At 41.5% G+C, this 26,079-nt stretch overlaps 2 protein-coding genes across 4 annotated transcripts in view; one reads left to right on the forward strand and one right to left on the reverse strand.

The window, feature by feature from the left end:
• Positions 1-15,666, forward strand: part of LOC104598449 (small G protein family protein / RhoGAP family protein) — a 29,001-nt gene extending 13,335 nt beyond the window's left edge. For 2 of the 3 annotated variants that reach the window (XM_010260512.3, XM_088889407.1), the window contains 3 exons: positions 13,536-13,695; positions 15,114-15,255; positions 15,351-15,666. In XM_010260512.3, the coding sequence (XP_010258814.1) occupies positions 13,536-13,695; positions 15,114-15,255; positions 15,351-15,429 (381 nt within the window). In that variant the 3' untranslated portion in view covers positions 15,430-15,666. The remainder of the gene's footprint in view (positions 1-13,535; positions 13,696-15,113; positions 15,256-15,350) is intronic. The other variant, XM_010260513.3, reaches the window with a different exon arrangement.
• A 1,884-nt stretch (positions 15,667-17,550) lies between these two features.
• On the reverse strand, positions 17,551-20,822 carry LOC104598699 (transcription factor DUO1-like). Its single transcript, XM_088890771.1, has 3 exons — positions 19,788-20,822; positions 19,290-19,524; positions 17,551-19,000 (listed from the first exon to the last, which is right to left on the reverse strand). The coding sequence occupies exons 1-3, from the start codon at positions 19,979-19,981 to the stop codon at positions 18,482-18,484; spliced, it is 948 nt and encodes a 315-aa protein (XP_088746897.1). The 5' UTR covers positions 19,982-20,822; the 3' UTR covers positions 17,551-18,481.
• Between the last annotated feature and the right edge of the window lie 5,257 nt (positions 20,823-26,079).

Below are 26,079 nucleotides of genomic sequence, written 5' to 3' on the forward strand. Positions count from 1 at the left end.
CGAGACCGTCATGGGAGGCAGGCCAAGATGACGTGGAGGAGGACCACATGGAGACCGACCTACCTATTGTAGGGAATTCTGGCGGATTTGATGTTTAAACATGCCTCTTTTCTTGGACCCCCCATATATGATGTATATCCCGAGCCTCCGTGCTCGGTTGTAGTAGCTGTTTTTTTTTATGTACTTTGAACTTTTTGTTAATGAAGCACAATAATTCAAAAAGTCTCGTGTGTGCAAGTACAACAAAAATTGAGTAAAAATCTTTCTAAATGTTGGTTATCCCGAAGTGCCGAGCTGAACTCCAAGTAGGAACAACCTCGTATTTTTGTACGCCGAGGTGGACGGACACTGTAGGGTACATACCCGACCTGTCTATGCCGAAGAGGCGACTAGGACTTGTCTGTCTATGCCGAAGAGGCAACTAGGACTTTTCTGCCTATGCCAAAGAGGCAACTAGGACTTGTCTGCCTATGTCGAAGAGGCGATTGAGACTTTTCTGCCTATGCCGAAGAGGCGACTGGGACTTGTCTGCCTATGCCGAAGAGGCGACTTTGCTCAGCGCCATAGCCCATAGCGCTTAAGCTTCTGGGAGTGGTTCACAGTCCTCTCTTCCATCTGTCATCTTTTTCGGCCAGTTCGGTGGTCACATAGACTTAGAAAAATTTTGCCTTGGAGTCACGGGTTTATAAGTAGTACCTTCTTTGGTTATCGATATTCCATGCTCAAGATACCTGCTTCCCTTCCAAAGTCTCGAGCTCATATGTACCTCCCCCGAATACTCGCTTTACACGGTATGGGCCTTCCCAATTCGGTCTGAGTACTCACATAGGCTCAGGTACCATAACTTTTCGAAGAACCTGGTCGCCGACATGGAACTGTCGTTTTCTGACCCGGGCGTTATAGTACCGATCTACTCTTTGTTGGTAGGCTGCAGTCCGAATGTAGGCCAGGTCTCGTACCTCCTCTACTAGGTCCAGGTTGGTACGAAGCTCGTCATCATTCGTTTCCTCGTCATAAGCCTCTAATCGTAATGCGGATACCTCGATTTCTATCGAGATCACCGCTTCTGTGCCATATGTGAGGTTGAAAGGGTTTCACCCGTCGCGGTCTTGATAGTAGTTCGGTAAGCCCAAAGGACACTAGGCAGTTCGTCCACCCACAATCCCTTTGCTCGAGCTAACCGAGCTTTCAATCCGCAAAGTATCGCCCTGTTAGTTACTTTTGCTTGCCCATTCGCTTGGGGGTGTGCTACTGAGGTAAAGTTTTGTTGAATCCCCATCTTGGCACAACAGTTTTGAAACTTAACATCTTTGAACTGCTTCCCATTGTCGGATATCAGCACTCGGGGTAGTCCGAAGAGGTAGACTATGCTTTTCCAGAAGAAACTCTGTATGTTGCGAGCTGTGATCGTTACCAGGGGTTCGACTTCCACCCACTTCGTAAAATAATCTACTGTAACAACCAAAAACCTCCTTTGCCCTGTTGCTGGCGGGAATGGACCAAGGATGTCGATTCCCCACTACACGGAGGGCCACAGGCTAGTGAGGTATTTCAAATCAGCAGCAGGTTAGTGGTGGATGTTGGCATGCCTTTGACACTTGTCACATTTTTTGACGAGATCGAGTGCATCTACCTTCATTGTCGGCCAATAATAACCTTGCCTTAGAACTTTCTGTGCGAGTGCTCTGTCCCCCAAGTGTCCACCGTACAAGCTTCATGGGTGTCGCGAAGTACGTGCTCAGCTTCTGAGGGTTGCAGGCAGCGTAGATAAGGGAGCGTGAAGGATCTTTTGTACAGTTGTCCGTCTATGAGGACGTACTTGGTTGACTGGCGCTCTACTAGATGTGGCAAGGCATCAGCCTTAGCGTTCTCGGACCTTGGGAATTTTCCTGATAAAGTAGGAGATGAAGCCGTGCAGGATTTATCCGACTTTGGTCAAGTAGGCTCCCATAGTTGGGTCACGGGCTTCGTACTCACCAGTGACTTGGTTGACCACTAGTTGTGAGTCGCTGCATACGATGAGGTGCTTTGCTTTCATTTCCCTTGCTAAGGTTAGCCCGGCGATCAACGCTTCATATTCTGCCTCGTTGTTCGATGCCTCGAATCCGAACCGGAGAGCATACTCCAACTTTACCTTGCTTGGGCCATACAGTATCAATCCTGCACCGCTTCCCCGCTGGTTGGACGAGCTGTTGACGTGGAGGATTCATGGCTCGTCGTCCCAGGTCGGTTCCACTTTGACTGGGGCTGGTGCCATACTGGTTGATGCTCCCGTCGTGTGAGCGAGCTCGGTCAACTCGGGGGTCGTTGTGTTGAATGTGCATTCTGCTACGAAGTCTGCCAAGACCTGGGCTTTTACTGCTGGTCGAGGCTCATACCGGATATCGTATTCGCTCAGCTTGATGGACCACTTCATTAATCTTCCAAACACCTCGGGCTTGAGGAGGATCTGTCTTAGGGGTTTGTTGGTGAGAACAACAATAGTATGGGCCTGGAAGTACGGGCCAAGTTTTCGGGCTGCTATGATCGGTGCGTATGCTAGTTTCTCGATCTCCGGATATCTAGTTTCTGCATCCTGCAAAATTTTACTAACGTAGTAGATGGGCTGTTGTACCCGATCTACTTCATTGATCAGTACCGAACTAACCACTTCATCACTCGCAGAGAGGTATAGATTTAACACGTCCTTCTCTTCGGGTCGATTAAAACAGGGGCGGTACTTAAGTACCTTTTCAGCTTGTCGATTTAGACATGAAGCGGCTCAGGGCGGCTATTTAACCAGTCAGCCTCTGGACCTCTTTTATTTTCGGGGGTGGTCTCATATCTAGGATCGCTTTTATTTTGGTTGGGTTGGCCTCGATGCCATGTCGGTTGACTGTATAGCCTAGGAGTTTACCCGAAGTGACTCCGAAGACGCATTTATCAGATTTAATCTCATGTTATATCTTCGTAAAATTTGAAAAACATCTTTTAAATCGTTCAACAAAGAATTTGAAAACTGGGTCTTCACGACCATGTCATCAACATAACACTACTTTATTGCTGATCAACGACTCAAAAAATTTATTTACAAGGCGTTGGAATGTTGCCCCAACATTTTTCAATCCGAAGGGCATGACCTTGTAGCAATATAACCCGAGCTCAGTTATGAAAGCAGTCTTGTCTTCGTCAGCAGGATCCATCCTAATTTGGTTGTAACCGGAATAGGCATACAAGAAGCTCAACAACTCATGCCCTAAGGTCGCGTCCACTAGGCGATCGATCTTGAGCAACGGGAAGCAGTCTTTCGGGCAGGCTCTGTTCAGGTTGGTGTAGTTGACGCACATGCGCCATTTGCCATTGGCCTTTTTCACCAGAACCGGGTTGGCTACCCAACTCGGGTAATGGACTTCCTTGATCAAGTCTGCCGCGAGGAGCTTCCCGACCTCTTCATCGACTACCCTCCAGTGTTCCGGGGCGAGGTTGTGCTTCTTTTGTCTTATTGGCTTGACTAAAGGTCGGTATTAAGTTTGTGAGTTATAATTTTTGGATCAATCCTGGGCATCTCTGACATGGACCAAGAAAAAATATCTAAATTTTGAAGTAAGAAACTTACTAGCTGGGTTTGAAGTGGTTCGTTGATCGAGGCACCGATCTGAAGAGTTTTGGCTGGTATGGCGGTAGAGATTGGTATGTGGATTGTTTCTTCTTACGGGGCAGCTCACTCATCGATATATTCCATCGGTCGCTTGAGTTTGACATCCTCCGCCAGTTTTGCTTTCCCTTTTTAAGGTAGCCACGTAACACTTGCGGGATTCGAGCTGGTCACCTCGCACGACTCTCACTCCGTAATCTACTGGGAATTTCATTGCTAAGTAGTAAGTGGACACTATCGCACGTAAGACGTGCGTAATGGGCCGACTTACTATTGCATTGTAGGGGGAGGGAGTTGCGACTACCAAGAACGTGTGCTCGAACCGCATAATGTTTGGCCACTTACCGGCTTCCACGGGCACTGTGACTTGACCAAGAGATCCGACCTCCTCACCGTTGAACCCTACCAAAGGCCTATCTATTGGTTTCAGGTCACCCTGCTGTAGGTGTAATTTGTCAAAGGTCTCCTTGAAGAGTATGTCTGTTGAGCTGCCTGAGTCCACCAAGATGCGTTTCACCTCAGAGTCGTTAATCCTTAGCTTCACTACTAAAGCATCATCGTGCGGGTACTGGATCCCATGCACATCGTCCTCAGTGAAGTAGATCGGTTCCTCGAGTAGAGGTTACTTTGGCGGGTTTTCATCTTCGTTCTCCAATTCACGGACCGAGGAGGTCCTTCTAGCTGCCGATGTACATCCGACAATGATGGATCCACCGGTGATCATGTTGATTACCCCGCGGACTGGTCTTTCCTCCGGCAACTGTCGCGGTGGCTGCTCATTTTGCCTGTTGACCTCGGGGCAACTCCTCCTCTAGTCCCCTTGTCGATCTGCCTGTCGGTCGGCTTGTCCCCTCTCTTCTCGCAATATGTAATTCTTCATGTACCCGAGGCAGATAAGCTCCTCGATCTCGTCATGGAGATTCTTGCAATTCTTCGTGCTATGTCTGTGATCTCGGTGAAAATGGCAGTAGACATTCGAATTTGTTGTTGCCGGGTCTCCCCTTAACTTGGGAGGCCATTTGACGAAGGAGGAATCCTTAATAGCCATTAAGATCTCTCCTCGCTTAGCATTCAAAGGCGTATAACTCGTTTTCTCCAAGGGCGGGGTCCTGGAGCGCCGACTTGGCCTGTGGATGCGCGAGGGAGACCGACTTCTTGACTTGCTTCCTCTCCTGCTCGGGGACTTGCTCTTCTTTCTTTTCTGCCCACCATTGTTCGTTTCTTCGTTTTCTCTCTTCCTCTTTTCCGGCGGTGAATTGTCAATCTTTTGGTTGATCTCCTTAGTACCGATGAACTAATTTGCTAACCTGAGGAACTCAGTGATATCTTTTGCTTTGTTAGCTACCACGTGCCACTTGAACTCTTTATGGGTGATTCCTTTCTTTGCTGCAGTGAGTCGCACTGCTGGATCGAGGTTCGGTATCTACAGGCAAGTGTCGTTGAAGCGCTTTATATAGCTTTTGATTGATTCTCCTTCCCTCTTAGCCACGTTCAGAAGGCTTTCTTGCGACTTCGAGCACTTCTTGCTGGTAATGATGTGCGTAGTAAACAGGTTGGCAAATTTGGACCATGCACATGGAGGACTCATCAGCCCCGGCTAGGTGCATCTGAGACAGGAAGGAATCCACATGATTGTTGGGGTCGAACGACCCGTCATACTTATCTAACGGGGGCACCTTGAAGTCTTTTGGCATCGGAGTTGCTAGGAGCTCGGGAGACAGGGAGATGACTGGCAAAGCTTGCACCTTGAAGTCTTTTGGCATCGGAGTTGCTAGGAGCTCGGGAGACAGGGGAGATGACTGGCAAAACTTGCTTCTTCCTTTTCTTTAGCTTGCTCCGCTTGCTGGCTTGGCTTCTTTGGCGGGCTGTTTCTGGCTGAAGAGTGGCGTGTCTTGCGACGTCGCCATTGCTGCTTCTTCACCGGCTCGACGTTGGTACTACTGACTTCGGTTTGATTTGGCATCTCGGCATCACTACAGACATTACCGTGAGGTGGATCCTGGTTCCTCCTTGTTGGGTTCTCTTGGTTGGGGAGTTCGCACAGGCTACCATGAGGGACGGAGGGGTCCTGCCTCGAGTTTGCACCTCAAACTCTGGGCTGGTTATTGTCTCCTCACGAGTCGTTATTTTCCTGCTGGGAGTGTCGAGTTGGATTGGCCTTGTTGAGCTGACTATCCCTGGGCCTGTTTCTAAAATTTCCTTGCGAGAGCGGGGGAGTGTGTTGATCGTCTCTCCTCCCACGTGGCGAAACCTTACCCCTGGGAGGAACCGGCACTTGTGAGGTTCCTCACCCCGATGGGGGGATCGATTGACGTTTTGGCTAGTTCCAGGCCGATTCGGGTTCTGGCCCTAACGCAACCCTTGGTGTTGGGGTGGAATTGGCTGCTAGTTCGGCTGCAGTGGAGGGAACTGCTGCTGATACTGCTGGTATAGATAGTACTGCTTGTTAGAATATTAGAGTTATGTTCGGCTGATAAGAGTTCTTATTAGCCCATTCTTATGTTTAACTTATCTTGTAACTGGGCTTGTGTTAATGGGCCTAATCCTGTTTAATGTTTAAGTCATCTGGGTGTCCCATCACTAATCAGGGGCATCCCAGTAATTTCTTGTACCTTGTACTATATTCATCTATAAATAAAGAACTGGTCGACTGGCTAGTACAGTTCGACATTCTCTTCTTTTCTGTCATTCTCTTTTCTTCCTTGCTACTTCGAGTACAGCACTTCAGATTACATGGTATCAGAGCATTAGCTCCTTCCTGGTTTCAGCAGGCGCACTCTCCTCTCTTGTTGTCTTTTCATCTTCTCTTTTCCTTTTCTGGGTTGCTGCAGTGAAGACCTAGGAGTGTAAGAGAGTAAAGCAAGTTCGAACCTAGGGTTTCTCTTGGTTGTAGGACTCAAGAGAAGTAAGACCCAGAAGTAGATGTCCTACTAGATTATCTCCAGCAAATAGTAGCTATTGGGCTACTAAGAGAGGTCTGTATAGGACACACCTAGTTGAGGACTGTTTTCAGCAGTCCTAGCACTAGCCGAAAGAGGGAGAGCTTCCTCTACTGTTGCAGCTTCGTGCTCCAGCAAGACTTGCGCAGAACAAGTGGTAAAGACTTAGCCTTCTCTACAGTTGCAGCTTAGTGCCCCAGCAAGACTTGGGCAGAACTGTGGTAACTTCAGTTACAGATTCTCTTCAGGTCGGTTATCAGTCCTACTTTGTGAACTTCAGTTATTGCACTGCACAGTTACTTCAAGTTGCACAACAAGCCCTAACTGAAGTAACTTCAGTTACTAGCACTGTGAACTGGTTCAGTTACAGCCCTGTACTTGCTACTTCGGCCAGTCCTAAACAGCATTGCACAGTACCCGAACTGTGAACACTTCTACCAGCACGGTGAACACTGTGACCACTTCGGCTAGTCCTAAACAGAATCACCTACACCACTGTGAACAACTCTTGGACTGAAGTCAAGATGTCCTCGCTATCCGGTGAAGTTTCCTCTAGAGATAACAGACTTGTTACAAGGTCCTCAAACCTGGAAAACCCTAATCTGCACAGCTTGCAGATTACAAGTGTGCTGCTAGATGAGTATAACTTCAGAGAGTGGTCTGTCTCAGCAATGCTGTTCATTACCTCTCGTGACCTCACAGGCTATTTAGATGGAGACAAGAAACAACCAGAAATTGGCAGTCCTGAATACACCGTGTGGCGTAAGGAAAATGCCACAGTCATGTCTTGGTTGCTGGCCTCTATGACTCCTAGGGTGGCCAGAACTGTTCATCACTTCCCCACAGCTGCTAAAATTTGGGAGAAAGTATCTAAGACATATGGCCAGAAAAAGAACAATGCTAGAATTTACAGGCTGAACCAAGATATTGCAGCCCTAAGGCAAGGAGACATGTCCGTGGCAACCTACTTTGCAACACTGGAAGGCCTCTGGGAAGAGCTTGACCACCATTTGATTTTGGATTGGGAAAATGCTAATGATAAGGGGAGGCATGATAAGCAGATTGAGGAGGGCAGAGCCTTCAAGTTTCTGGCGGGTCTTGACCCTGTATATGAAGGTATAAGGTCACAGATTCTAGGGAGAGATGAATTACCTGAGCTTCACCATGTCTACTACCTGGTGAGGAATGAAGAAGTAAGGAGAAAGGAGATGCAAGTTGACTCCCAGACACAGTCAACAGAACAACCTGGAGAACATTCAGCCTTAGTCTCCACTAAGGGGAATAGATTTTCAGACAGGAAGTCCCTCAAGTGTACACATTGTGGTGGTGAGAAACACACAAAGGAGAAATGTTGGGTCCTGTACCCTCATCTGAAGCCAGCTGCTCTGAGAAAGGACAAAAGGCAACAGAAGGGCCACACAGCAAGTGGGAATCTTGCCACCAACAACAGTAGCGACAACTCACAGAGTATTCAGACAGTGTCATCTTCCACCGCAATGCAGGCTGCCGACTCCTCTGGACCAAGTACTTTGGGCTTCACAGCTAGTGAGGTAGAGGTTCTCAGTCGGGCATTAGCCCGTCTGAAGAACAATTCCTTAGCTTCCACCTCTCTTGCCAAATCAGGTACAGCCTCTGCATTTAGTGCATCTAGTTCCATTAATTCTACCTCTTGGGTGATTGATTCCGGAGCCACTGACCATATGACACATATGTCCTCCTTATTCTCCACATATCATTTGTTGTCTGGCCAGGATAAGATGAGAGTAGCTGATGGGTCCCTCTCCACCATCTCTGGAAAGGGGGTGGTTGACCTAAGCAAGGATCTCTCTCTTAAATCAGTCCTACATGTTCCTAGTCTTACCTCAAATCTGTTGTCTGTTTCAAAGCTTACAAAAAACTTGAACTGCAGTATAACTTTCTTTCCTTCTCATTGTGTCTTCCAGGACAGATTGACGAGGAGAACGATTGGGAGTGGTCATGAGTATGGGGGCCTCTACTACCTTGATGAAGATGTCAGCTCAGCCATGCAAGCTTCTACTACTAGTCCGGAGAGTGTGGAGTCAATAGCTAGGCTGCACTTGTGGCATGCTAGGCTAGGTCATTTGTCATTTTCTTCCTTAGCAATGTTGTTTCCCGAATTATGTAAGGGCATTTCGAGTCAGAGTTTAATTTGTGATGTGTGTCAAATGTCAAAACAATGTAGATCAATGTATCCAATTTCTAGTAATGAAATTCAAGCCCCTTTTGACTTGGTTCATTCTGATGTTTGGGGTCCTTCACCCATTGTTTCCATTGATGGCTTCCGTTACTTCATAAGTTTTATTGACCATTATTCTCGGTGCATTTGGATTTATCTGTTGAAAGGACGTGAAGAAGTTCCCCGGATAACTATGATGTTTTGCAAGATGGTTGAAACACAATTTGATAAAAAGATCAAGCAATTCCGTTCAGACAATGCAGCTGAATACTTTGAAAGATCCCTGAACTCATTCATGGAAGATGCAGGCATGTTACATCAATCATCGTGTGCTTACACCTCTCAGCAAAATGGGGTCGCTGAGCGCAAGAACAGACATCTATTGGAGACAGCTAGAGCCCTTCTTTTCCAGCACAATGTGCCCAAGCAATATTGGTCTCAAGCTGTTCTCACTGCATCATACCTGATAAATCGGATGCCATCTAAGGTACTGGGTATGAAGACCCCTTTCTCTGTTTTGTGTCCCACTCTTCCAGAATTTCCTCTTCCCCCGCGGGTTTTTGGTTGTACATGCTTCATACATGTGAAAGATCCAAAGAAGACCAAGTTGGATCCTAAGGCTACAAAGGGAATATTTTTGGGGTACTCTCCTACGCAGAAGGGGTATAAGTGTTATGATCCTGTCTCCAAGAAAAAATGTCACCAGGGATGTAGTCTTTTTTGAGTTTCAACCCTATTTCGGGTCTTCTTAGAATCCTCTTCAGGGGGAGAGTAGTGGGTTGGAAGAGGATTCTCATTCTCCCTTCTTTTTTGTTCCCATTTCAGCACCTTCCACTACTACTAGCTATAACATTCCGGGTCAACCTAGTGAGACTTCCACTGTGCCAGTTGCTTCTCCAGATTCGGCTGATACTTCTGAAGGTTCCAGTAAACAAGAGAAAGAGATACTTACATACAGTAGAAGGAAGAAGGCCCCTCAACCTCATGATTGCGACCATTTGAACTCAGATCAATCTGCCTCTGCAATCCAAGGTAATTCTGATTCACTCAATTCAGATTTGGATCTTCCTATTGCTCTCCGTAAGCCTATTCGTTCTTGTACCACTCGGCATCCCATAGCCGATTATGTTTTTTACTCACACTTATCCCCTGCCTATCATTCCTTTGTGTCTGCTCTTTCCTCTGTATGTGTCCCTTCCAGGTATTCAGAGGCGGCATCTGATCCAAGGTGGAAAGAAGCCATGAATGAGGAGATGAAAGCCCTAATGAAAGCAAGGACATGGGAATTGGTGGACCTACCAGAAGGGAAAGGCATTGTTGGGTGCAAGTGGGTATTCACAGTAAAGCATAGGGAAGATGGGTCAGTTGAGAGGTACAAGGCCAGACTCGTGGCAAAGGGGTTTACACAAAAGGAAGGAATTGACTACAAGGAAACCTTTGCCCCAGTAGCAAAGCTCAACACAATCAGGGTTCTACTGTCACTAGCAGCAAAATTCTCTTGGGAACTTCATCAGCTGGATGTGAAGAATGCCTTCCTAAATGGTGATCTTCATGAAGAGGTATTCATGGAACCCCCACCTGGATATGATGTTGGAAAGAAGGTATGTAAACTAAGGAAAGCATTATATGGTTTGAAGCAATCTCCCCGGACATGGTTTGAGAGACTTTGTTTGGCCATGAAGAAAGTAGGGTACACTCAGAGCAGTGCAGATCATACATTGTTTACAAGGAGACAGGATGACAAACTTACAGCACTCATTGTGTATGTGGATGATATGGTGATTACTGGAAATGATGTGAGAGAGATGAAGAGGCTGAAGGAGTTCTTGGCTTCAGAATTTGAGATCAAAGACCTGGGAAATCTGAGATATTTTCTTGGAATTGAAGTTGCTAGATCAAGAGAAGGAATCTACATATGTCAAAGAAAGTATGTGCTAGATCTCCTAGAGGAAACAGGCATGATGAGGTGCAGGCCCGCAGACACTCCAATAGAACCAAGCCATGGATTACAAGAATCAATGGGTGAGGAATACTGTGATAAGGAAAGGTACCAAAAGTTGGTAGGAAAACTGATATACTTATCCCTTACTCGGCCAGACATTGCCTATGCAGTGCATGTTGTCAGTCAATTCATGCACTCACCAAAGACCCCTCATATGAGAGCAGTGGAAAGAATCCTCAGATACTTGAAGACTTGCCCAGGGAAAGGAATTTTATTCAGAAAAAACAGCAGACTTGAAATTGAAGCCTACACTGATGCTGATTGGGCTGGGTCTGTTGGAGACAGAAAATCAACCTCAGGTTACTGTACATTCTTGGGAGGAAACCTAGTCACATGGCGTAGTAAGAAACTGAATGTTGTGGCTAGATCAAGTGCAGAAGCAGAATACCGAGCTATGGCACACGGGGTTGCTGAACTCTTATGGCTCAGGACTCTCCTTAATGAGCTTGGTATCAAGACAGAGGGTCCTCTCAAGCTGTATTGTGATAATAAAGCTGCTATCAACATTGCCAACAATCCTGTGCAGCATGACAGGACAAAACATATTGAAATTGATCGACACTTTGTCAGAGAGAGAATTATTTCAGGAGAACTCTGTGTGCCTTATACTCCATCAGAGATGCAGATTGCAGATGTATTAACTAAAGGGCTGGCATCAACGAAGTTCAGGGACATACTTGGCAAGCTAAACATGATTGATATCTATGCTTAGCTTGAGGGGGAGTGTTAGAATATTAGAGTTATGTTCGGCTGATAAGAGTTCTTATTAGCCCATTCTTATGTTTAACTTATCTTGTAACTGGGCTTGTGTTAATGGGCCTAATCCTGTTTAATGTTTAAGTCATCTGGGTGTCCCATCACTAATCAGGGGCATCCCAGTAATTTCTTGTACCTTGTACTATATTCATCTATAAATAAAGAACTGGTCGACTGGCTAGTACAGTTCGACATTCTCTTCTTTTCTGTCATTCTCTTTTCTTCCTTGCTACTTCGAGTACAGCACTTCAGATTACACTGCTGATACTACTGGAACTGTTGGACTTGCTGCATCTAGATCTGTATTGTCATGATGCACTGAACGAGGAAATGGAATTGGGAGTGCCCGATTCTAGGAGGGACCGTAGATGGCTCGAAGAAAGTTACGCCCATTGGGGGAAGCGGGATGATCACTTGCGTGGTGCCCTGCGACACAGACAGTGACGGGACCCCTGAAGCTGTAAGAGGAATAGTAAACTGGCCAATCCATACCGTAGGACCCTGGGGGAAGGTTGATTGCTGATCTTGCCCCCCAGTGACGTTCATCTCGGTGCTTTTTCCGGTGTTGCTGGATGAATCCATTGGGATAAATCGAAAAATAAATCTGCAATTAAGATTGGTATGACCTTTAGATTGAAATCCCACAGACGACGCCAATTGATGGTGTGTGATCTAGATACTCCTAGCTGGAAGGCGATCTGAACTCCTGTTGCGCGACGAGCTGGACCAAATTGCAAAACAGTAAATCATAGAACCCGGGGTGGATAACCCGGTGAGATCGCTCTGATGCTTAAGTCAGTACTATACTACGGGTGCGAGCTGAATATCTGAATGCTTGAATGCTAGTGAGTAAATAACCACGCGTACCTTTGCCTTGGGGTTTCATGCCCTTGTATAATGAAGTAGTCGTGGGGCTTACGAAAGAGCTCCGGGATCTCCGGGCTGTGTGGATAAGGTCTGTTCCGTTTTTGAAGGAGAGCAATGTGTTGATAGGTTTATCGCTTACCTCCGATTCGGGTGGAGCTAGGACGAGTCCCTTCGTGATTCCGAGAAATTCGGGGTTCGTTGGGTAGGCCTTTGGAGTTGATTATGTGGCATTTCGGCTCTTTAGCTCCGAACTAGCACTTTGTTTCTTTAGTCCCGAATTGGATTGGGTGACTAGGTGTCTCTACGCCGAGGTGGTTTTTTGGGCCGAGGTGGCTGAATGCTTGAACTCCAAATGTTGCGAACTGGGTTCGTTTGGCTGAGTTGTCACCCCTCGAGCAGATCGCATCTACGTGTACCCTTCTTACTAGGTCGTGCCAAATCACCCTTCATCACAATGCTTTTTCTTTGTAATGAAATGTTTATTCTTTATTCTTCAAAAAAATACTTTTCTAAGGAATCGGATGCAGTTCTTTTTGTGAACTTTTTTAAATCAATAATGGATGAAAGGCTATTGAAAAGGATACAAGAAAAGAGTGGGGAAGATACAACATGAACAAAAGAAATTGTTGAAAGTGTCAAGAAAAGGATTTGCTCAAAAACTGCTGCAATGGAGATAATCTATACCTAGAAAACTCATCAAATGAAAATCCATAAACATTGAGGGCATTGATGTCTCATGTCCATGTGTACACACTAGGAAGTAGAATCTACAATTTAATTGGTATCTAATAGGGTCTCCTGCGACAACATCCAATATCATAAAAGATGATTCTTATATTTGATCTTTTGCGGAATTGTTTTTTATATTGAACTACAACTAATCTGGGGAAAGAGGAATCCTCAGGCTGATCTGCAATCGTCCATCCTATACTGAGATCCATTCAGGTCAGACCTTGCAAGTATATGTATAACTAGGTATTTATATATGACAACTAAAAAGACATCCCGTGTTTATCTTACCTACAGTATCCGTTATGTAAGTTTAATGATAGCTTTTGAACATGTGCATCAATTTTCCACGTCATATGGATTTAGTCTTATTTGTAGTTGTCTACCCATTAATTGGAAATGTATATGCAGATGGATGCTCGTGCGCTTGCCATGGAAATGGCTCCTATTATTATTTGGCAGAGGGAGCAGAGACCAGACTATAGTCAGTTTTGGCACCATACTTCTAAAAGTCCTTCCAAGAAGACAATGGATCCAATGCCTACTTACAGTGCATGGGATATCCTTTCAGGTGATTACTATAATTATATATAACTTTTCTATATGAATCCGTCTATATTATCTTGCATCTTTGGATTTGTATGCCTGTAGTGGATTTAAGTCAGTTCAGAGAGACTGATACATCAACGTTGTTAGTTGTTACTAAACTGAGACCAAGGCTTCTTGTATCATCATCTAAGCCTTGTTCCTTGGCCCAAATATATGGGTTTGGCTATATACGTGAATCCTGTTCCTGTCATTCTATCTATCAAGTGCCATAGCCATTATTAAACTATGTGCCCTTATGTCATTTCTCACTACTTCAACCCTTTTCCTTTTTGATCTGCCCCTAACTCTTCTTGCCTTTCAACTTGTAACAGATCATTTCTTCTTTTTGGTGCTGTTGATTGTCTTCTTTGCATGTGCCCAAGCCATATTAGTATCCTAGGTTCCTTAAATTATTTCCTCTCTGGTGCTGTTCTTTGTAGGTCTTCCTACGTATCCTTCTCAACATTTGCTTTTTTGTCACACTGATTTTTTGGACACTTTGTTTCTTGACCACCCAAAGCTATGCTCCAATACAACATTGCCGGTCTTAAAAGTGTTTTATAAAATTTTCCTTTTTGCCTAAGTGGTATTCTCCTATCACATGAGACTTTGGATGCACTTTTCCAATTTTACCATCCTACTCTAATTCTATGGGTTGCATTCTCCTCAATCTCTCCATTGTCATGGATTATCGAACCAAGATAGCAGAAGAGGTTACATTGAGAATTTTAGATATCTCTTGGTCTCTGATCCTATGTTTACCATGATTTACACTCCTTAACAATGCTTATATGCTGTTTTTTTGGTAAACATGTATATTCTGTTTTAGTCCTACTTATGAACCAGATGTTTTTTTTTATTTTCAATCATGCAAGAGATGAACAATACGAGTGGTGATCTAAAAGCTCCTAGGGATCCCTAGATTTGGAAATTTAGCATATAGGTTTTGTTGGTTGGTAAAAGACCATCTTATTAAAAACACTGTCATCTTTTTAGGTGGAAAAGGAATGGATTTCTATTGAGGTACATTTTGTACATGCTGGATATGAAATGGTGTGACAAAAGAGCATGTGTTCCACAACTTCACCACTTCAGTGCCCAAGTTTAAGCATACCTCTTCCATGTGCAAAGTGGGCCTGTTGTCTTATCTGACTTTTATTTAAAATAAGTTAAACATTTTTCAAAATTTTTAGTCTTATCAGGAAAATTAGTCTAGTTTTCATAAGATATAAACAACATGGAGGGTTTTCTCATCCCCATAATATTCGACCAAATGTCAGTATTCGGTAGAAGTATGTATTCTCCTGTTTTTCTTTCCTTGCCCCCTCCCCCAAAGCTTTTGAAGTGATGTAGAAGCATGAATTCTCCTTTCTTTTTTTTTTGTTTTTTTTATTGCCACAGAAGAAGGCGACAATGTTGATGCATCCTCACAGATTCCCTTGGATGATGGCTCTCCAACTGATTTTGCAGCTATTGAGGTAGTCCAGTGCCTCATCGAGCATCATAATGCAATTTTCACAGATGCAAATGAAACCGTGTGGAGGTGATTCTTATAATGCTGTTTTCTGACAACACAAATATTGATATGGCTCAAGTTGGGATTTATTGGCTTACATTTGTTAACTACAATGTCTCTAGTTATGATCTTCCTGCATTTCAACTGGATTGCCAAATAATTAGAAAAGACCGGCCACAGGCCCATAGTAGAAAGGGATGATATTCTACCACAAATTCGGAATAGACTGGAAAATGGCAATGTTGACAAGGGGAATTCTAGGTTCAGTTGGGTTGGTATTTGTAAATATGTCTTTTACTTGGTTATGCATTTTTGGGTAACTCCAAAATGCCACATTCAGGTTGGTGCTATGGTTGCTCATGAATGGCGATATTGTTGATTTTACAGAGGCTTATGAACCTTCTATCACCAGTTTGCAAGGGAACATATTCTTTTTTATATTATCTGCCAGATATAGCCGACACCCATTACTCTTAAGGCTGAGTTTGGAAGGAGTACAAATGCAAATATGTAGAGTGCAAAACCTTATATTTTGTATTATTTTGTATGTATTTATGTTGTACATATTTGCATTTGTTCTCTTTCCAAACTGAGCCTAAATGTTAGTATTGATCTGACAACCCATATATTTGTTGTGTGGATGTTGAACTTCGAGTAACTACTAAGTACTTAAATATCCCACATCGCTTGTGTTGTAATTTATTATTAGAGCTGAACCATTAGATCAGTGCCATATTTGGGCTATGATACATAGATTCATCATTCATTCTCAGTGCCAAATCCTAGTATGTATGATTATGAATACATCAATTACACAAATCTAAGGATTAAATGATTATGAATAAATTATGTATATATAGAAAATACATATTTTTACAGTTTATGTGAAGTTGAATTACTAGGTAACATTTTGGAAACAAACTGGTAAAAGCATTAAGATGTGCAACCAATATAAATCTGATTAATTTGTACTTATAAAATACTAATTCTATTCATCAATTTGTTTTTCATTTTTCATTTTTCTGTTTTCTTTTTTATTTTCTAATTGATGCTCATGGGTCTGCATCTAGGCCCATTTCACTCATGCCTCATGTAGGATTACGTAGGGCTGCAACTTGGGCTGGTTTAGCCCAAACCCAACTCAAAAAAGTCGGTTGAAGATTTGATTGGGTTTAGGGTTGAAAAAGTAAAAAACCAACTTAATTTCTGGTTCGGTTAGGGTTGTACTTAAAATACATAAATAGATATTCATATAATATTTATACATGCAAATGAACTAGGTTGGATTGAAGCCTTGGCCAATCCAACCCACCCTAGTTCATTTGCATGTATAAATATTATATGAATATCTATTTATGTATTTTAAGTATTTGTATGCAAGGTTCAAAGTACTGATACATCGGCCGATATGTATTGTTCTGGGACCCCTCCGATATGCCCCTACAGTGGGTGTATCGGGGGTCTGACCGGTTCAGGGTGTGGAGGAGGCCTAAACTGGCTCCCCTGAATCAGTTGCAAAAATATATATATATATATATATATATATATATATACCACTAAAAAGCTGTATCAATTTGCTCGATACGCCCATAGCAACGTATTGGACGTATCGATATTTTGAACCTTGCTTGTATGTATTTATGCTTATGGCATGTATGTACATGTGCCACTAACGTTCAAGTTCACATCTGCGCCCCACAAATGCCCCATACACATTTCAGCATGCATTGGGAACATCTCTGTACTTGTCATTGGGAGATGTTCCCAATACATGGTTGGGGTGTGCTGTGGGGCTCAGATTTGAATTCCTAATGTGCAGTTATGCATTTAAAAATGGTTAATCCAAAAGATTAGCATGGAATGTGTCAAAAACCCTTGATGCTGTTTTAACCTAAAGGCTAAATGCGGAGGTGAGAAGTTGGATGCTGAAGAGGCAAGGCATAAGCCTCATGGCAGTTTGAGGCGTAAATAATTTTGTTTTATTTTTTTATAAGTAAATAAATACAGTACACAAGATATTTACAAATATGTAAATATTTGTACAGTTTATTTTTTAAAGCTAATTTACATATAATTTACTACATATGCTCTTTTTTAATCTTTATTTTATATTTTGTTTCATATTTATAATCTTTTCTATCTAGATTATCTAAATTAGGTAACCTATACATGCAAATTAAAAGTGTTTGTAATATTTTATGCATTAAATATGCAATTAATTTGTTTCCTCATAAAAGAAAATTGTTTCATATCAATCTTCCAGATATATATATTTTTTAATGTTTTGCTTTCGTATATGTTGTTTTAAGCAGGCCTCTAATCTCTTCTCTTCATCCAAAAAAAGCACATGGGTCCTTGGAAATTCCAACTTAGAGTCTACTTTTCCCTTTCTCTCTCTCTCTCATTTATATTATCTTGATTAATCACATTTAGCAGTTTCTTATTTAAAAATCATAGTCCTGTTTCTGAATTTCATCCTAGACACATAAAACAGAGTACATACAGACGTAGCGCATATGAGCAAGAAATTAATTCATCAAATCAATTGGTAAACCAAATCTGCAACACTAGCATGCATCACTCATTATTCATTCACATTCTACCAATCACAAAATGAAGGATAAAAATAAGACAAGGAATCGATTAAATGAAAAAAAAAAAAGAATTCAGCCCAAGGGGGATAGAGAGAGAGCAATGAAAGAGATCTATGGCAAGAGAGGCAGTAAACACTTCGGCCATAGACCCGTAGTAGATCCGCTGATGGTAACTCTGTTCAACAGTTGTAAAGCCACTTTCTTCTTGGGTAATCGATCATAGCAAATTAAGAATTTATAGAAGAAAAATCTTGTTTCAAGATCAAGAAGAATAAGAACACTCACCCATTCTTTGGTTGCAACCAGTCGTCTAACACATTGAGGCTCACACCCTTTATGTCCACTGGGCTACCAAGGCTAGGCTATTTTTGAGTCTCACCTTGAAGCATACGTCTCTCGCCTCGCCTCTAATGCCTTTTAAAATCATGGTTTTATCATTTTTTAACAGGCAACCTCTTCGCATAATGAGAATTATCGTTTCTAGTTCATCTACACTATAGATACTTTCTTTGATTTTAGTGCATGTGATAAAAGTTATACTACTATTTAGTAATTTGAAAATAACTATAAGATGGTGCCATGGCCATACAGTCCCAAGGTACACAAGTTAGTAATGCCCCAAAACAAAAAAAAAAAAAAAAAGTTCCTGTGCCACCATTTTACCACTCTGACGAGCTTGGAAATTGCTCAAGGTAGTCGAACATGTCAGTGGGGAAGTCATCAAAGTAGCTGTCTGGCATCGCAGGATTGTCATCCCCTCTTCCACTGTTTTGACTATTCACTTCTGATCCGAAAGAAAGGAGCCCTAGTGGGAGCTGTGGACCATCTTCATCAGGTTCTGAAGCCATTTGACGTGAAAATACGTTCAAAAGATTGGTATCTGCAAGTTCTTGGCTTTCCGGCAAGAGTGGGAGAGGGAGATCCAAGGGAGGCTGTGGGAGTTGAGGAAAGGGGAATTGTGATAGTGGGTCGACGCATGGCTTCTTCTCCATAGGTGTGTACTCGAGCTGGGTGAGGTTGTTGGTGCCCAAATTAAGCAGATTTGGGTTCACCAAATCAGGTAATGGCACCATTTTGATCACTTCTGAGTTTTCCATGTAGGAAGGAGGGAAGTTCTGATCCTTGGATGATGATGATGATGATACTTCCTCCACAGAAGTGGAACTGAATTTAGGAGCCTGAAATAAATCACTAGCAACTATTACTGGTTCGGCAAACTGCAGAAGGAAACAAAATCAAACAGTGGCAAATGAAAATGTCCAAAAATATAAAAGAACATAGATCGATGCCTGAGACCCATCTTTGTATTTGAATTTGAACCCAAGAAATTCTGCATGCAACTACTATTACTAGTACTAGAAAGAAATATATATTCAGTTCATTGACATTTAAAAAAAGAAAATTTCATCTGCAACTAGTGATTGTCTGTTTGTTTGTTTGGTTGGTTGGTTCTTTCTTCTTTCTTACCTCCAAAGGTGGAATTTCATGAAGAACAGAGCTTTTCCCATTGTTCTTCTGCGACTTGCATGGCTGTGACGTCTGTAAAATCCTTGCCAGCCTCTTCTGTCTGGTACTCCAGAAATTCTTCACGTCATTATCGGTTCTACCAGGCAAATACGTCGCGATTCTGGCCCATTTGTTCCCGAATTTTGCCTGCAAATCGATCACCACCCTCTCCTCCTCAACTGAAAATTTGCATCCACTTTTTTTTTTTTTTATATATACATTTATATTATTAGTTAGCAGCACCCCAACATGATTCATTATCAAATTTTGTAACCAAAGCCATTACAGACGACGAAAAAGAAGCTAATTAACCCACTGATTTTCCTTTTTTCTTTTTTCCAGATGCCCAAGAAATCAGATACATTACTGAAATAACTCAAATAAGAACATCGAAAATGACCCATGAGCATAAGTAGAATATTAACAGAAACTCAACAAATTGAAGGTTCCGTGGCTTACGTCTTTAAGTCGGGCTTAAGCTTGTTAACCCATCTGAGACGACATGATTTGCCTGTTCTGGGCAACAGGCCTTTGGATCGAATGGAGCTCCAATCTCTGGGGCCGTACTTCTTTACGTAATCCAACAGTATTTCGTCTTCCTCTGCCATCCATGGTCCTTTCCTCATGACTACTTCATCCTTCTTTCCTTCCATTACAAAAATCGCTCCTCTCAGACAAGTGGCAACCTATTTATTCGAAAAAAGAGAATATAAGAAGTGGGTTATTTCAAAATCAAAATAAGACCTTCAATTTAGACACCTGTCTACCCACTTTCAAAAACGTGAGAGTGGGTAAGCCCACCTTCAAAAAATGCTAATTTTCAGGGAAAATAGTGGGAGTGGTTAATTAATTAAACACAAGCAACCATTTTTGAAGTAGCTTATTCAAACACAAACTCCAGATGTGGTTTATTCAAACCACTTTGTTGAGTTTTACTTCAACCTTGGGAATCTATTAATGGTGTACGACCTGCATCATCACTTCCTTTCTGCACTGAGTTGGCCCAAGCGATTGCAGATATCCTTTTCGACTTACCTTCAACAGAAGACCGAGATGGCCCTATTGTTCAATTGCCTCCACCTACAGGCTACAACAAGGTTGCTCAGGGAAAAGCATCGATCTTCCAAAGACAGGATTGTATATGAAGAACAAACTGGTACTTGGAAGCGTTGATATGGCTATGATGGCGTAAATGATGACAAGGATGTATCTATCATTGAGGCTAAGACGACTGATGAACCAGGAGAAGGTCACCATTTTCCCAGAGAAAAGCAGAAAAGAAGAATCGAGTTGAAAAACAGGAGAAAAAACCTGTTACAGAATTTCCCATAACAGGAACCTAAAATGCTCCAAAGATGAGCTAGGGAATGTAGCTGGAAGTATCGTAAGTTCCTCTCCAAAGATGAGCCGGGCCGGGCTGGGCCACGTCGGGTCGGGGCACGGGTGTGGATTATTCACCTACTATTTTTGACCGTTTTTTTTTTAATTCGAACAGTTGCACATTCATTTTAAACTTGTTTTAATTTCGAATTCAAACAAGTGAATGTTCATTTTCTTCTTTCTAATCAAAACTGTCCGTTTTGACTTAGCATCTCTTAGTCGCAATCTTTAATAGCGTTTCTCAGAAGAATCGCCACTTCTTTTTCTTGCATTGTACGTTTTACTTTCAGCATTCATTCATTCTCTGCATATTGCATTCATTTTCCGAGTTGAGAGATTACTACAGTTTGTATTACTCAGTAATCCAAGTGCACGGTTACTTAGTGCCTTGAAATCTGTTGAATCCTGAAGCAGAATGCCGGGTTTTTTATACTGCACCGGGCATTACCCAGAGGAGGTGAAATTCTTCTTAAGGACAGTATTACGGACACGTCTCAGTCGATAAGTCTTCATACTCTATTTACCTTTATATCATCTGCATATTCACGGTAACATCTACTTTCACACACAACAATGTTACAATGTCCAATGTGAAAAAAGAGAAGAAGCCAAAGAATCAGCAAGGAAAAGTTCTTCGACCTCAAGCAAATTGAAACCAAAAAAGACAGCTCATAAGAAATCATCAAAGAAAGGATTTTCAAACAAGGGGTCGCCAGAGGACAGACTAAATGAAATTAGTATCTTCATCAAAACAAAAAGAAAGAAATTAGTATAGTGTGAAATGTGAAGTGGGTTGAGACCCGAACTGTAAATGTGAAGCGTGTTTTTCCTTTTAAGTTGCAACGATTCAAATAAGTGTGAATGTAAATATGTAGAGTGTAAATGGGTTCATATAAATTGTAAAGTTAAATTAGTTTTGCACCGACAAATTTATCTTCTTGCTAAAATAGATTTTTAGGTGTAATGAATGTAAACATGAATTTCAATAAAGCATTTGTTCCTTTTTTTTTTATCAAAAACCCAAATGCAAATTATCAGAATGCATCTATACCAATTTCGAGGTCGTATCCAGTGAACCTGTGGGTTCATAGGGAGCGTGTACCCTCCAATAGGAGGCGTGCACATCGCTCAATGTCTTTTGACACAAAGTTAACAGGACTGTAACGTTAACGGTTAAATTGCCGATTGAATCATTGAACTGACCACTAAAACACAAAAAACAGGAAAAACCCCATTCGAAGCTTCAAAACAATGATTCCCTCTCTCATTCGAACTCTCCTCGCACCCCCACTCATCCAAACCCTAACCAGTGCCCAGAAGCCTCAAACCACCAGCGACCAACAACTCATGTCCAACGGCAAGGGTTAAACCGGCGACCGGTGGTAATCTCCTCTTCTTCCCTTCCCTGTGAACTCAATTCCTCTTCTTCTTATTTTTTTTTTTCGTTTTGAATGGTTCCCAAGCTAGTTGTATGTACATCCCAATCGAGAGCAGAAGAGTACAGGAGAGTTTGTGCCTCCATATTATCCTCAACCTTCAACCCACCGCTAGTTGGTTGTTGCGTTCTTCCTCAGTGGACGATATTTATATTTTAATAGGTTCTGACCAATATAAACCAACGATCCATGGATGGAAGACGAGACATTGAAATTGCAATGAGATGCTACTAGCCCAAACATGCTGCTAATGTTACAGTACATTGTGACTGTGTTGAGCACTGTTTTCAAAACCGGACCGGATCAGACGGTCGGAAAAAACCGGGAATCCGTCATTTGACCGGTTTTGTTTTCCTCCAAAACCGTTTTTTTCCTTAAAATCGTTGATTTTGGTTAATAAACCACTGAACCAGTTGATTAATCGTTTAAACCGTTTGAACTGTTCAAATCGATAATCGGACCCCTGACTGGTTCGGTCACCAGTTCGTTTTTAAAAATCATGGTGTTGAGCGATAACTCTGTTTTGGATCTTGCTGAAGGTGGTGGTTTATTCCCCGACACCAACATCCCTATCAAAGGAAAGAGATCAATAGTTCTACCACCAACTTTCATTACATTGTCATAATCACAAGATAACCAGAGCTCTAACAGGACTGATCTGTTGTAACCATTCAATACAAAATTTAAGCATTCGTTTGGCAAATAGAAGATCAAATATGAAAAGTATCATCATATTATTCATGTATAGGTCACCGATTTATCATTCGTTTGATGTTGTACACCTCTACTATAATAAAAGAATGTGTTGAATTCAGGGGATATACGACAATAAAACAAAGAGTTGTAGTTACAATCTATTGCTTCCAGAGAGACTACTCAATAGACCTGTTCATGGGTCGGGCTGGGCTTTCATTCTGTATTAACAGATTTTTCTAAGGTCCGAGCCCGAGCCCGAGCCCGGCCCGACCATCGGGCCTACAACTTGGGCCCAAGCCCGGCCTGACCATCGGGTCTACAACTTGGGCCCGAGCCCAACCCTCATAAAAAGCCCGAAGCCCAGGCCTGGGCCTGAGCCCAAAATTTAGCCCATACTGTTACTATTGGTAAAGCGGCTGAATAGAGAGAGAGAGAGAGAGAAATTATAAAGAAAAGAATAAAAAATGTATATATTAAATTGTAAATATATATTTTAATAAATATTATATTATTTATATATTTTATATAATATATAAAATACATATTATATATTTTATAAAATATATAATGCTGAGTCGGGCCAGGCCAAGCTCGAGCCGGGCTTTTTTGACAAATCCCGAGCCTGGCCTGAAACACAGTCGGGCTTACTGTGTTAGGCCCGAGGTCAGGCCCGTGGGCCTAATTACATGACCAAGCCTGACCGGGCCATCGGGCTACCCGGCCCATGAATAGGTCTACTACTCAAATATGTTCGAATGATAAATTTTATGCATTCTTAGCTACATAGCATTGCTTCAAGAGATGCAGTTTGGACATTGTTTTATTGGCAAATTGGTGGTATTGGTTCTCCTGGGCCTTTTTTTTGTAACCGAACTGGTACTATTGGTTTTTGGAAAACCGGTAACCAAAACCAAATTGAAACCAATCGATTAATTGGTTGACCACTTTGATTAACCACCAGATAATATATATTATAAAAATATATAATAAAAAACTATAAATATATAAAATATTATATTTTAAATAATAAATAATATATCATATATTTATATATATATAATGCATATTTATTAATTTATAATATATAAAAAATATTATATATAATATAATATATATAAAATATATAGAAATATATATATATTGGTTGGTTCGATTAACTGTCAATTTTCTATATTAGTTAACCAAAATTGAACCAATACCTTCAGTTTTTTAAAACACCGAATCAACCGATTCGATTAACCGATTTTTTGATTCAATTTCGATCGATTCAATTTTTCTATTTTTTTACTCACCCCTAATTTTGGGTTACCTTGGCATGAGCCCTGTTGACTTTCTTCCCATTAACTCCAAATCCCTATCACATTGCTAATAACATAGGTGCAGCAATTCTTTCTATGTAAGGTTTCTTTGTCATCTTCAAGAGAAAATTTTGTAAAGGAGCAGAAAGCATTCATGCCAAAAAGGAAGAAGGAAACTTCACCCCTCTAAAATATAGCCAAGGAGATGGGTTTTAAGTAGATCTTATTGGCAGATCCTAAGATGCACTTAAGAGTTAAGACACAATAATGAGATTGTATTACAAAGGAGTACAATATTTTAGATGGCTAATGAGAGAATCATGTGCAGATGTTGGGTTGTAGGAATACAATAACAAGTGTTGATTTGGGCACACCCAATTTTTGATAAATAATTGAGAAAAAATCCTAATAAATGGGGAGCACGCTTTACAAATGAAAAGATAAAATAAACCCCCACTTATGTTAATAAAAAATAGAATATAGGGGAATGATTGTTTCTTTATTCATAAAGACATTTGGACTATTAATGTTTGATAAAATAGTATATACGAAACTGAATGTGATGAATCATTGCTTGATAAATCAAATGGTGTATACAAATTAAGAGGATTTCTAATTCAACATTATTAAAAATACCATCACCCAAAAATTTTCTTTATCGGTGCAAACATCAAAAGATTTTCCACTCATTCTAATGAAAGAGTAACAGGTGTTATCATGTTAGTGTAATGTCCTGATGACTTCAATTCCATGGCCTTTCTCAGAATTTCTTGTTCAATTGGTACTAGCAGAAAAGCTTGTTGTGTATGTGACATATAAGTGGCAAAAAACCAATGGTTACATCCCAATGGAACGGGTCTGAGTTACTGGTTGAGTGGAAGGAAATCCCTTAATACTTTCCAGAGCCCATGATAGAACTTTGGCTTCACGAGAGACGCTCTGCTTCTCCTAGGTGGCCTTCTCAATATTTTTCTTGCTCAATACAAGATAGAAATCTTCAAGCTTCTAAGTTCTAATATAAGTATTTGTTAATTTTGTATTTTATTTCTTTTTTTTTTTTTTTGGTAAAAGACAAATTTATAATTCTATGGTTTTCAAAACCGGACCGGACTAGAAAAATCGAGAACCGGTCAGGTGATCGGTTCCATTTTTCACCAAAACTGGATTTTTGCCAAAAAAACATTGATTTGGTCAATAAACCGCTGACCCTTCAACGGTTTTGACCATTTTTTAATTTTTTTTGTCAGAACAGACCGATCGTTCAACCCAAAAACCGGTTCGTTATCTGGGTCAGTTTTTAAAACCTTGTATAATTCATTAAAACTATAACAGCCAATAGCCAGTACATCAAAGTTTTGAATACAAACTTCATAAGCAAAGAGGAGGATAACAACCATTCCCCTTTAAACAGAACTGAGAAGGTAAACAGTGGGTTGCTCCATTTAGCTGTCTTTCTATATGATTAACAACTGCATTGAAGCTTTTCATCTCAAACCAACTATCAAAAGGAAGATGCATGATATATATGATCCTTCGTTCAAGCACTGCACCAGCATGGGACAGTCCAAAAAAACCTATAAAGCTTTAAGCTCAACCTTCTAGCCAAGCTGAAGACCTAAGAGAAGAGCTTGAGCTTCTGCAAAAAAAGATGTTGGCACCACGCATTCTGCACAAGGTCCAACAAAAGAACCATTACTATCAAGGAAAATAGCACCAATTCCTGCATAATTTTGTATTATATTTCAATGTATGCATTGATACAAGCAACTTTCTATACAATTTGTCCCGTTGTATTTGTTTTTGTAAACAACCAAAAATTTTAGGTTAGCAAAAAAAGAAGAGAACTACAAGCCTTTTCATGCAAACGATGGGAGAAAAACTAAAGGAAAGTCTTTGGTTTGTTTTGTCTTTTTCTGACCGGCCGGTTGAACCGGATTCACC

The sequence above is a fragment of the Nelumbo nucifera genome, chromosome 6 (genome assembly GCF_055504915.1).
Source record: "Nelumbo nucifera cultivar China Antique chromosome 6, China Antique-T2T, whole genome shotgun sequence".
NCBI classification, from domain to species: Eukaryota; Viridiplantae; Streptophyta; class Magnoliopsida; order Proteales; family Nelumbonaceae; genus Nelumbo; species Nelumbo nucifera.